Raw genomic sequence first — 13,958 nt, forward strand, 5'->3', positions numbered from 1 at the left:
GAGGGAACATACCTCAATATCATAAAGACCATTTACAAAAAGCCCACAGTGAATAGCATTCTCAATGGGGAAAATCTGAGAGCTTTTCCCCTAAGGTCAGGAACATGGCAGGAATGTCCACTCTTCACCACCGTTGTTCAACATAGCACTGGAAGTCCTAGGCTCAGCACTTAACATGAAGAAATAAAAAGCATTTAAATTGGCAAAGAAGAGTCAAACTCTCATGCTTCTCGGATTACATGATATTTTATGTGGAAAACCCAAAGGACTCCACCCCCAAATTGCTAGAACTCATACAAGAATTCAGCCACATGGCAGGATATAAAAATCAGTTCACAGAAGTCAGTTACATTTCTGTACCCTAACAGTGGGACAGAAGAAAGAGCTATTAAGGAATCGATTCCATTTGCAATTGCACCAAAAACCATTAGATACCTAGGAATAAACCTAACCAAAGAGGTAAATGATCTGTATCTAAAAACTACAGAATACTTATGAAAGAAAGTGTCCATTTCTTCGTAGACACGAAGTAATGGAAAATGTTCCATGCTCATGGATTGGAAGAACAGGTATTGTTAAAATGTCTATGCTATCTAGAACAATCTACACATTCAGTGCAATCCCTATTAAAACACCATCAACTTTTTTCACAGAACTAGAACAAATAATCCTCATATTTGTATGGAACTACAAAAGACCCCGTATAGCTAGAGGAATGTTGAAAAAGAAAACCAAAGCTGGTGGCATTACAATGGCAGACTTCATGCTATATTACAAAGCTGTAATCATCAAGACTGTATGGTATTGGCACAAAAACAGACACATAGATCAATGGAACATAATAGAGAATGCATAAATGAACCCTCAACACTATGGTCAACTAATCATTGACAAAGCAGGAAAGACTATCCAATGGAAAAATGGTTATAGGAAAATTGGACAGCCACATGCAGAAGAATGAAACTGGACCATTTTTATTACACCACACACAAAGATAAACTCAAAATGGATGAAGGACCTAAATGTGAGATAGGAATCCATCAGAATCCTTGAGAACACAGGCAGCAACGTCTTTGACTTTGGCTGTAGCAACTTCTTGCTAGACATGTCTCCAAAGGCAAGGGAAACAAAAACAAAAATAAACTTGGGACTTCATCAAGATAAAAAGCTTTTGCACAGGAAAGGAAACAGTCAAAAAAACTAAAAGGTAACCTATGGAATGGAAGAAGATATTTGAAAATGACTATCAGATAAAGGACTAGTATCCAAGATCTGTAAGGAACTTACCAAATTCAATATCCAAAAAATAGATAATCCAGTCAAGAAATGAACAGAAGACTTGAACAAACATTTTACCAAAGAAGACATCCACATGGCCAACAGACACATGAAAAAATGCTCCACATCACTTTGTATCAGGGAAATACAAATCAAAACCACAATGAGATATTACCATACACCAGTCAGAATGGCTAAAATTAATAAGTCAGGAAACAACAGGTGTTAGCAAGAATGCAGAGAAAGGGAAACCCTCTTAACACTGTTGAAGGAAGCGCAACCTGGCACAGCCACTCTGGAAAATAGTGTGGAGTTTCCTCAAGAAGTTAAAAATAGAGCTACAATATGACCCAGCAATTGCACTAGTAGGTATTTACCCCAAAGATACAAACATAGTGATCCAAAGGGGCACATGCACCTCAATGTTCATTGCAGCAATGTCCACAATAGCCACGCTGTGAAAGGCCTGAGATGTCCATTGACAGATGAATGGATAAAGAAGATGTGGTATATATGTGTGTGTGTGTGTGTGTGTGTGTGTGTGTGTGTGTGTGTGTGTGTACACACACAATGGGATATTACTCAGCTATCAGAAAGGATGAATAGTTACCATTTACATTGATGTGGATAGAACTAGAGGGTATTATGATGAGCAAAATAAGTCAATCAGAGAAAGACAATTATCATACGGTTTCACTTAGATGTGGAATATAAGAAACAGCACAGAGGATCATAGGAGAAGGAAGGGAAACTGAATGGGAAGAAATCAGAGAGGGAGAAAAACCATGAGACTAACTATAGGAAACAAACTGAAGGTTACTTGAGAGGAAGGGAATGTAGGGAGGGGGTAATTGGGTGATGGGCAATAAGGAGGGCATGTGATATGATGAGAACTGGGTGTTATATGCAACTGATGAATTCTTGAACTCTACATCTGAAGCTAATGATGTATTTTATGTTGGATAATTGAATTTAAATAAAAAATGATCTCTCCTTTTGGAAATCTTTTAAAGAAATCTCCTTTTGGAAATCTAAAAAGGCAATGTATATGTGTGTGCTAGTTTATTCATACCACTGTCACCCTTTTAAGTAATCATCATCCTTTTAATTAAGCAGTGAGTTTTAAGACTTTAACCTTTAGGTCTTTCATGTATGATCTGTTTTTCAGCAAAAACCTCTCAAATTCAAATTATAATCCCATTTTCATTTTCTTTTCTCAGATGATGAAACATGCTTGGAATAATTATAAACGGTATGCCTGGGGATTAAATGAACTGAAACCTATATCAAAAGAAGGCCATTCAAGTAGTTTGTTTGGTGAGTAGTATGTGCTTTGGTTTCTTAATGACAGTAACTTTTCTCCAATTGACAGAACTTGTTGGTGGTGACGTTGATATGCCCCTTCCACCTGGTTGTGAGGAAACGTGCATACCTGATAGGAGTTACCTGCAAGGACTGTGCATAATGTGTCCTTCCAACAGAGCACTCTATGTTAGAATCACTTTCATCCCTTGAAAAAAATACTAATGCCTGGAGACACTTCCAAAGATTCTCATTTAATGGATGTAGGTACAGCATCATGAGTTTTAGCTCCAAGGGTGCGACCCAGCAGAGGAACCTGTGGTCAGCGGTATTCACTGGTTCCTGTCAAGTAAAAGTAGTGTCTTTATTGATAATCTGGTCAAGGCAACCTTTCATGGTGAGCTTCACTGTATCTTGGTGACTCTTAGCTTTAGCTCTGGGTTTCTCCTGTTTGTGCCACAGAACAGAAAGTGGGAGTGGATTAGATCAGTTATTTCGACTTCCATTTATCGAATTTGGCATGCTTTATTGTATTTGGTCCTCACAGCATCCCTCAGTGATTGGTACTGGGGGTGTTAATAACATTCCCACTGAGGAGGTGAGGAAGCTAGTTAACCGAAATGTTGGGTTCCTTGGGTCACAGAGGTACCCAGTGCCCTTCTTATCCCACTGGATTCTTTTTTAACAGGCATAGTTTTGCCTATAAGCGACAGGATAAAGTGGATAAAGTCTTATTCTGAGACTTCCTAATTCCCCATAGAAAATGTGACTTATACTGTGACTGAAGGTGTTAAATAGTATCAAGTCATATAACAAACAACGGTATCAACTGACACTTACGTGCCAAGGGCCATTTATGTGATGTCTCATTTAACCTCATTATTATACACATTTTATAGATGAGAAAAATGCAGCTCAGAATAGCTTGCCTCATATTAGCCACATACTAACTGACTGAGCTGAGGCCAGAACACAGTTGTGGCCTGTGGTCCTAATCACCACACTATGCTTTTCCATTTATTCAGGATCTTCGTGTGTTTGACTGTCCTTCTAGCACTGGTGTTAATCAACACAATACAAGTCTTTGCAGATTTTCTGCCTCGTGCAGAAGACCTGTGTGTAAATAGTGAGTTGTCAAAGCATTAGATCGTACAGTAGATATTCATCTCAACTGCAGATATTCATATGAAGTGGGAACCCAGGTAGGGAGAAGGGAATTGTAAGAACAGTTAGGAAGAGCTGGCAAAGTGGAAAAAAGACTGGTGGACCTATTAAAGAGACACGGTTTAGAGATGAAGAGAGCCCAAACCTGGAGTAGTGGCAGCAGAAGTGATTTCAGATGTTTTTATAAAGTATTATTTTCAGTAACATAGGTGATGAGATGTGGGAATTAAAGACAAATTCAGAAGCTTCATGCAGAGTCAGAGGCCTCTATTTATTTCATTGTTCACCATAACTTTTAAAAATCTAATTCTATTTTTGCTTTTATCTCTATGAAAGTTGCCTGTATCATTAATAAATTGGTCTTGAAGAGGTGAGGTGTGGGAGGTTGGGGGGGAGCAAGATGGTGGGTATTAGGGAGGGCATGTATTGCATGGAGCACTGGGTTTGGTGCAAAAACAGTGAATACTATTACACTGAAAAGAAATTTTTAAAAAAATCAGTTTTGTGTAGATTTGTCATAATCTTTATCAAAGAGATTATCTGGTTCTCTGTTCATATGTTGGTGAATTTTTAAAATTATTATGAAGCATTGAGACATACTCAGTCCCTTCGTATGGAATGTGCAGATGAAGAAGACATGACTTCTCCAGTCGGAGAAAGTTTACAGACTAAAAGAGATGCACACAAGTATTTATAATGTTAGACAGTAAGTGATGAGTGTAAGACCAATGTAAAGTCTTCACGTCAAGGCAGTTTGGAGGAAATGAATCATAGAGTTGAGATGGGCTGCATGGGGGGGAGGGGAGGTTAGGATCCGTCAAGCTTTCAAAGGGGGGTGAATTCCATTTTTGAAGAATGGCTTTTTAGAGCTATCATAATTTTAGATCTAATTATATTTAAAATTTTTCACAAGTGCACTTGGATGTGATTACATTAAAATTAATACGTGCCTTGCTCCATTGTTTCAGATCTATTTTTTTTCTTGCTAGAGAATGCAGCCACAACTGAAATTTCTAAGAGTTACTTTCTACTACTCAGAAGAAACTTTAAAGATTAGTGTATCAATCCACAGCCTGTAATCATTATTAGTTGGGTTTTAATGCAGCTTTTAAATTTTCTTTCAGTGAAAGAATTTTAGACTTTGTTTAGTATTACTGTTTATTAACAAATTCAGTTTATCCTCTGCCTGTCCCTTTCCAAGTAACTGGTCAATCTGCTTGTATGTCTGTCAAATATTTTAATCAGTATATATTTTTCTGATATTTTCAGGTAGTATTAAAGGAGCAACAATAGTAGATGCCCTGGATACACTTTTTATAATGGAAATGAAAGATGAATTTGAAGAGGCAAAATCATGGGTTGAAGAAAATCTAGATTTTAATGTGGTGAGTTAAAAGTTGCCAATTCAGTTCTTAAATCTCAGCTTAACATGGACAAACTTGTTGTGGGGCCAATTATTGTGTTATATGACCTAGCAGAAACAAATAATGCAATTTTAAATAGCACCACACTGTATTCTTGCCCTCCCTTACTACATAAGTACGTCTCTATTTTTTGGCAAATTCAGAGGAAGGAAAAAGAAATTAAAATTTACTGAGACCTTCCTGTGCCAAGTGTTCATGTTCAAGTGCCACAACCATCCTGTGAGATGGGCCTTGTTTTCCTTCTGCACAGTTTAGAAACTGGAGCTCCCGAGCTTTACCCAGAGCACAGCTAGTAGCATGTCAGGGCCGTGAGACCATGTGGCTCCACAAGTCCTGTTTTGCACTGTGCCATGACGTTGTTTTGATTTTGTTCAATGGAACACTGGGTGCCAGGTGATGTGCTAAATTTCAACAAAAGACCCCAGAGAAATTAAGGTAGAGAAGCTTATTACTCACAGGTCCTGAGGAAGTCCAGGGGCCACACAAAGATGTTGAGGCAGAGGACAGACAGGACCTGGGGCACATGCCCTTCTTAGGGTGGCTATAGGCCTGTGGGGTCCTAGGCTAAGGCCAAATGGTCAAATCAAACCAAAAAGAGCTAGGTTTTGGTGAGTGCCACAGGGGTCTTTTCTAAGGAGTACACAAAGGAAAGGCCCTGGCGGGTGAGGGAGACTCTTGGTCACAAGGGCGACTAGAGGAGTCATATCAGGGACTAGAATTTGCTTATGCTTCTGCGGGCTGTTCTCCAGGGCTGCACTTGCGTGAGGGAGAGGCAAGCGCTGTCAGAGGTCCCCCACAGGCCACTTGAAGGCTGAGGCAGCAATACCGTGGTGATTTTCCAGTAAACAGCATCCACACTCACACATAAACAGCTTCAACCTTTGTTCACTGTATACCCCCATCTGTATAGAATCCTGTCACTATGTATTTGAAATCTTTTAAAAAATCTTTGTATGTGTACTATCATTCTTAGCAAATACTTCAAAACCCATTATACACTAAGGAAAAGGTTCAGAATTAAGGAGAATGAACACTTGCCACACTTCTTAGTAATTTTGATCTGGGAGGACAACATCATGTCAGAGTGAATCTAATTCCATAGTCACTCTTTTACCTCACATAATGAGGCTGACCAAAAAACTTGTTTTAAGAAAAGGAAGAGTGTTGACCCAGCTGTTTTTCTAGTCATTCGTTAATTTTGGTATTATTTTTAATCTGAGATTGTTTCACAGAAAACATTGTAAGCCTCTTGTCCATCTGGTATGCATCCGATAATATCTGTAAATCCCCATAACCAGGTACAAACAGCATGCTGTATGTTGAGAATGGACAAAGAAAGAGTGTTTCCCTGTCAACACCCCCACTTTGTGGAGCTCTTATCTCCCAGAGACCCAGTAAGGACACCAGTGTCAGAATACTAAAGATCAGTAAAACTAAACCTTTTTCCAAACTCTTTACATTAAAAACCTGTGTAAATTAAAATTTCATATATTTGGTCCCAACCGTCTTATTAATTGCCTTATATGCCCCATTTTGGAGATCACTGCCTTAAAGGACAATTAGATAAGTCTGCGTTTAATCTGCCTTATAATTGAATTGAGAATATAAAGAAGACATATTCCAATATAAAGGGACCTTGGAGATCAATGTGTTCAGCTCTTTCATTTTAAAGATGAGAAAACAGACCCAGGGAGCTGGTGATTTGCTCAAGGTTCCACAGCTATTTGATTGGAATGACTTGTGGTAGCTCTAATGTTGTCAATAGAATGGAATATGAAAAATTAAAACAGTGAAGAAAAAATTCTGTTTCTTTTTGAGGGTTCGTTATCTCTTATTATTATGTCTGTCCCACCTTGTTTTTTATAAGTAAATTCAGCCACCTACCTTTAAATAGGGTTTGTCTTCAGCTATCTGTGGGAGAGAAAATAGGTAGTGTGTTCCCTCTCCACAGCCTTTTCAAGAAAGGTTGGGGGAACAGGAACTGGATTCCTCCAAAATAAAATATTTTTTTTTCTAGCGTTACAGTATTTTGTTTGTTTCTTTGTTTCTCCAATTCAAATACAATTAACATAATGTTATATTCGTTTTGGATCTTCAATGTTGTGATTCAACAGTTCTATATATTTCTCAGTGCTAATCAAGATAAGTAATATTCTTTTTTCTTTTTTTTTTAAGATTTTATTTTATTATTTGACAGAGATCACAAGTAGGCAGAGAGGCAGGCAGAGAGAGAGGAGGAAGCAGGCTCTGCGCTGAGCAGAGAGCCCGATGTAGGCCTCGATCCCAGGACCCTGGGATCATGACCTGAGCTGGACAGAGGCTTTAACCCACTGAGCCACCCAGGTGTCCCGATAAGTAATACTCTTAATCCCCTTTACTATTTCATCCCTCCAACCCCTTACTTTGTATTAACACAGTTCTCTGTATTGAAGATTCTGGTTTGGGGGGCTTTTTTCTTTTCTCTTGGCTTCTTTTTCTTTCTTTTGTTTCTTAAATTTCCACATATGACTGAGATCGTATGGTATTTGGCTTCCTCAGACTGACTTATTGCACTTATAATTTTACCCTGTAAGTCTATCCATGTTGTTGCAGATGGCAAAATATTATTTTTTTATGACTAGGTAAAATTCCAAGTGTATATATCACATCTTATTCATCTGTTCATCTATCGATGGTCACTTGGGTTGTTGCCATATCTTGGCTCTTATAACTATTACGGCAGTAAAGATAAGGGCACATATATCTTTTCTTTTTTTTTTAATTTATTTTTTCTTATGTTCAGTTAGTCAACATATAGTATCATTAGTTGTTTTTATTTTAAAGATTTTATTTATTTGTTTGACAGACAGAGATCATAGGTAGGCAGAGAGAGAGGAAGGAAGCAGGCTCCCCGCTGAGCAGAGAGCCCAACACGGGGCTGGATCCTCGGGACTCCATCCCAGGACCCTGGAACCATGACCGGAGCCGAAGGCAGAGGCTTAACCCACTGAACCACCCAGGTGCCCCATATCTTTAGTTTTTGATGTAGTGTTCAACGATTCATTAGTTGCATATAACAGTGCTCATCACACGTGCCCTCCTTAATACCCATCACCCAGGTACCCCATCCCCCCATGCCCCTCCCTTCTGCAACCCTCAGTTTGTTTCCTGGAGTTCATAGTCTCTCATGGTTTGTCTCCCTTTCTGATTTCTTCCCGTTTAGTTTTCCCTTCCTCACATATATCTTTTCAAATCAGTCTTACCATTTTCTTTGGGTGAATACCCACTAGTGGAATATGGGATCACATGGTAATTCTGTTTTTAAGTTTTAGAGGAACCTTCATACTATTTCCTATAGTTTCTGCACCAATTTGCATTTCCACTGACAGTGCGCAAGTGTTCCTATTTCTCCACATCCTCACCAACAACTTGTTATTTCTTGTGCATTAAGGCGATATCTCATGTGATTTTAATTTCCATTTCCCTGGTGACGAGTGATGTTGAACATCTTTCATGTATCTGTTAGCCAGCTCTATGTCTTTTTTTTTTTTTTTTTTAATTTATTTTTTATTTTCAGCATAACAGTATTCATTATTTTTCACCCCACCCAGTGCTCCATGCAATTCGTGCCCTTTATAATACCCACCACCTAGTACCCCAAACTCCCACCCCCCACCCCTTCAAAATCCTCAGATTGTTTTTCAGAGTCCATAGTCTCTCATGGTTCACCTCCCCTTCCAATTTCCCCCAACTCCCTTCTCCTCTCTAACTCCCCATGTCCTCCATGCTATTTGTTATGCTCCACAAATAAGTGAAACCATATGATAATTGACTCTCTCTGCTTGACTTATTTCACTCAGCATAATAATCTCTTCCAGTCCCGTCCATGCTGCTACAAAAGTTGGGTATTTGTCCTTTCTTTTTTTTTTTTTTTTTTTTTTTTTTTTAATAAACATATATTTTTATCCCCAGGGGTACAGGTCTGTGAATCACCAGGTTTACACACTTCACAGCACTCACCAAAGCACATACCCTCCCCAATGTCCATAATCCCACCCCCCTTCTCCCAAACCCCCTCCCCCCAGCAACCCTCAGTTTGTTTTGTGAGATTAAGAGTCACTTATGGTTTGTCTCCCTCCCAATCCCATCTTGTTTCATTTATTCTTCTCCTACCCACTTAAGCCTCCATGTTGCATCACCACTTCCTCATATCAGGGAGATCATATGATAGTTGTCTTTCTCTGCTTGACTTATTTCGCTAAGCATGATACGCTCTAGTTCCATCCATGTTGTCGCAAATGGCAAGATTTCATTTCTTTTGATGGCTGCATAGTATTCCATTGTGTATATATACCACATCTTCTTGATCCATTCATCTGTGGATGGACATCTAGGTTCTTTCCATAGTTTGGCTATTGTGGACATTGCTGCTATAAACATTCGGGTGCATGTGCCCCTTTGTATCACTACATTTGTATCTTTAGGGTAAATACCCAATAGTGCAATTGCTGGGTCATAGGGCAGTTCTATTTTCAACATTCTGAGGAACCTCCATGCTGTTTTCCAGAGTGGCTGCACCAGCTTGCATTCCCACCAACAGTGTAGGAGGGTTCCCCTTTCTCCACATCCTCGCCAGCATCTGTCATTTCCTGACTTGTTGATTTTAGCCATTCTGACTGGTGTGAGGTGATATCTCATTGTGGTTTTGATTTGTATTTCCCTGATGCCGAGTGATATGGAGCACTTTTTCATGTGTCTGTTGGCCATCTGGATGTCTTCTTTGCAGAAATGTCTGTTCATGTCCTCTGCCCATTTCTTGATTGGATTATTTGTTCTTTGGGTGTTGAGTTTGCTAAGTTCTTTATAGATTCTGGACACTAGTCCTTTATCTGATATGTCGTTTGCAAATATCTTCTCCCATTCTGTCAGTTGTCTTTTGATTTTGTTAACTGTTTCCTTTGCTGTGCAAAAGCTTTTGATCTTGATGAAATCCCAATAGTTCATTTTTTCCCTTGCTTCCCTTGCCTTTTGCGTTGTTCCTAGGAAGATGTTGCTGCGGCAGAGGTCGAAGAGGTTGCTGCCTGTGTTCTCCTCAAGGATTTTGATGGATTCCTTTCGCACATTGAGGTCCTTCATCCATTTTGAGTCTATTTTTGTGTGTGGTGTAAGGAAATGGTCCAATTTCATTTTTCTGCATGTGGCTGTCCAATTTTCCCAGCACCATTTATTGAAGAGGCTGTCTTTTTTCCATTGGACATTCTTTCCTGCTTTGTCGAAGATTAGTTGACCATAGATTTGAGGGTCTATTTCTGGGCTCTCTATTCTGTTCCATTGATCTATGTGTCTGTTTTTGTGCCAGTACCATGCTGTCTTGATGATGACAGCTTTGTAATAGAGCTTGAAGTCCGGAATTGTGATGCCACCAACGTTGGCTTTCTTTTTCAATATCCCTTTGGCTATTCGAGGTCTTTTCTGGTTCCATATAAATTTTAACATTATTTGTTCCATTTCTTTGAAAAAGATGGATGGTACTTTGATAGGAATTGCATTAAATGTGTAGATTGCTTTAGGTAGCATAGACATTTTCACAATATTTATTCTTCCAATCCAGGAGCATGGAACATTTTTCCATTTCTTTGTGTCTTCCTCAATTTCTTTCATGAGTACTTTATAGTTTTCTGAGTATAGATTCTGTGTCTCTTTGGTTAGGTTTATTCCTAGGTATCTTATGGTTTTGGATGCAATTGTAAATGGGATTGACTCCTTAATATCTCTTTCTTCTGTCTTGCTGTTGGTGTAGAGAAATGCAACTGATTTCTGTGCATTGATTTTATATCCTGACACTTTACTGAATTCCTGTATAAGTTCTAGCAGTTTTGGAGTGGAGTCTTTTGGGTTTTCCACATATAGTATCATATCATCTGTGAAGAGTGATAATTTGACTTCTTCTTTGCCGATTTGGATGCCTTTAATTTCCTTTTGTTGTCTGATTGCTGAGGCTAGGACCTCTAGTACTATGTTGAATAGCAGTGGTGATAATGGACATCCCTGCCGTGTTCCTGACCTTAGTGGAAAAGCTTTCAGTTTTTCTCCATTGAGAATGATATTTGCGGTGGGTTTTTCATAGATGGCTTTGATGATATTGAGGTATGTGCCCTCTATCCCTACACTTTGAAGAGTTTTGATCAGGAAGGGATGCTGTACTTTGTCAAATGCTTTTTCAGCATCTATTGAAAGTATCATATGGTTCTTGTTCTTTCTTTTATTGATGTGTTGTATCACATTGACTGATTTGCGGATGTTGAACCAACCTTGCAGCCCTGGAATAAATCCCACTTGGTCGTGGTGAATAATCTTTTTAATGTACTTTTGAATCCTATTGGCTAGTATTTTGTTGAGTATTTTCGCATCTGTGTTCATCAAGGATATCGGTCTATAGCTCTCTTTTTTGGTGGGATCCTTGTCTGGTTTTGGGATCAAGGTGATGCTGGCCTCATAAAATGAGTTTGGAAGTTTTCCTTCCATTTCTATTTTTTGGAACAGTTTCAGGAGAATAGGAATTAGTTCTTCTTTAAATGTTTGGTAGAATTCCCCCGGGAAGCCATCTGGCCCTGGGCTTTTGTTTGTTTGGAGATTTTTAATGACTGTTTCAATCTCCTTACTGGTTATGGGTCTGTTCAGGCTTTCTATTTCTTCCTGGTTCAGTTGTGGTAGTTTATATGTTTCTAGGAATGCATCCATTTCTTCCAGATTGTCAAATTTATTGCCGTAGAGTTGCTCATAGTATGTTCTTATAATAGTTTGTATTTCTTTGGTGTTAGTTGTGATCTCTCCTCTTTCATTCATGATTTTATTTATTTGGGTCCTTTCTCTTTTCTTTTTGATAAGTTGGGCCAGGGGTTTATCAATTTTATTAATTCTTTCAAAGAACCAGCTCCTACTTTCGTTGATTTTTTCTATTGTTTTTTTGGTTTCTATTTCATTGATTTCTGCTCTGATCTTTATGATTTCTCTTCTCCTGCTGGGCTTAGGGTTTCTTTCTTGTTCTTTCTCCAGCTCCTTTAGGTGTAGGGTTAGGTTGTGTATCTGAGACCTTTCTTGTTTCTTGAGAAAGGCTTGTACTGCTATATATTTTCCTCTCAGGACTGCCTTTATTGTGTCCCACAGATTTTGAACCGTTGTATTTTCATTATCATTTGTTTCCATGATTTTTTTCAATTCTTCTTTAATTTCCCGGTTGACCCATTCATTCTTTAGAAGGATACTGTTTAGTCTCCATGTATTTGGGTTCTTTCCAAACTTCCTTTTGTGGTTGAGTTCTAGCTTTAGAGCATTGTGGTCTGAAAATATGCAGGGAATGATCCCAATCTTTTGATACCGGTTGAGTCCTGATTTAGGACCGAGGATGTGATCTATTCTGGAGAATGTTCCATGTGCACTAGAGAAGAATGTGTATTCTGTTGCTTTGGGATGAAATGTTCTGAATATATCTGTGATGTCCATCTGGTCCAGTGTGTTGTTTAAGGCCTTTATTTCCTTGCTGATCTTTTGCTTGGATGACCTGTCCATTTCAGTGAGGGGAGTGTTAAAGTCCCCTACTATTATTGTATTGTTGTTGATGTGTTTCTTTGATTTTGTTATTAATTGGTTTATATAGTTGGCTGCTCCCACGTTGGGGGCATAGATATTTAAAATTGTTAAATCTTCTTGTTGGACAGACCCTTTGAGTATGATATAGTGTCCTTCCTCATCTCTTATTATAGTCTTTGGCTTAAAATCTCATTGATCTGATATAAGGATTGCCACTCCTGCTTTCTTCTGATGTCCATTAGCATGGTAAATTCTTTTCCACCCCCTCACTTTAAATCTGGAGGTGTCTTCGGGCTTAAAATGAGTTTCTTGGAGGCAGCATATAGATGGGTTTTGTTTTTTTATCCATTCTGATACCCTGTGTCTTTTGACAGGGGCATTTAGCCCATTCACATTCAGGGTAACTATTGAGAGATATGAATTTAGTGCCATTGTATTGCCTGTAAGGTGACTGTTATTGTATATGGTCTCTGTTCCTTTCTGATCTACCACTTGTAGGCTCTCTCTTTGCTTAGAGGACCCCTTTCAAGATTTCCTGTAGAGCTGGTTTGGTATTTGCAAATTCTTTCAGTTGTTGTTTGTCCTGGAAGCTTTTAATCTCTCCTTCTATTTTCAATGATAGCCTAGCTGGATATAGTATTCTGGGCTGCATGTTTTTCTCGTTTAGTGCTCTAAAAATATCATGCCAGCTCTTTCTGGCCTGCCAGGTCTCTGTGGATAAGTCAGCTGCCAATCTAATATTTTTACCATTGTATGTTACAGACTTCTTTTCCCGGGCTGCTTTCAGGATTTTCTCTTTGTCACTGAGACTTGTAAATTTTACTATTAGGTGACGGGGTGTGGGCCTATTCTTATTGATTTTGAGGGGCGTTCTCTGAACCTCCTGAATTTTGATGCTCGTTCCCTTTGCCATATTGGGGAAATTCTCCCCAATAATTCTCTCCAGTATACCTTCTGCTCCCCTCTCTCTTTCTTCTTCTTCTGGAATCCCAATTATTCTAATGTTGTTTCGTCTTATGGTGTCACTTAATTCTCGAATTCTCCCCTCGTGGTCCAGTAGCTGTTTGTCCCTCTTTTGCTCAGCTTCTTTATTCTCTGTCATTTGGTCTTCTATATCACTAATTCTTTCTTCTGCCTCATTTATCCTAGCAGTTAGAGCCTCCATTTTTGATTGCACCTCATTAATAGCTTTTTTGATTTCAACTTGGTTAGATTTTAGTT

At 38.8% G+C, this 13,958-nt stretch overlaps 1 protein-coding gene across 2 annotated transcripts in view; it reads left to right on the forward strand.

Annotated features, from left to right (window-relative positions):
• Window positions 1-13,958, forward strand: part of MAN1A1 (mannosidase alpha class 1A member 1) — a 176,560-nt gene that overhangs the window by 39,051 nt on the left and 123,551 nt on the right. For both annotated transcript variants that reach the window (XM_082730955.1, XM_082730954.1), the window contains exons 3-4: window positions 2,499-2,595; window positions 5,014-5,129. In XM_082730955.1, the coding sequence (XP_082587081.1) occupies window positions 2,499-2,595; window positions 5,014-5,129 (213 nt within the window). The remainder of the gene's footprint in view (window positions 1-2,498; window positions 2,596-5,013; window positions 5,130-13,958) is intronic.

Source organism: Mustela nivalis, assembly GCF_964662115.1.
Source record: "Mustela nivalis genome assembly, chromosome: 5".
Lineage (NCBI taxonomy): Eukaryota > Metazoa > Chordata > Mammalia > Carnivora > Mustelidae > Mustela > Mustela nivalis.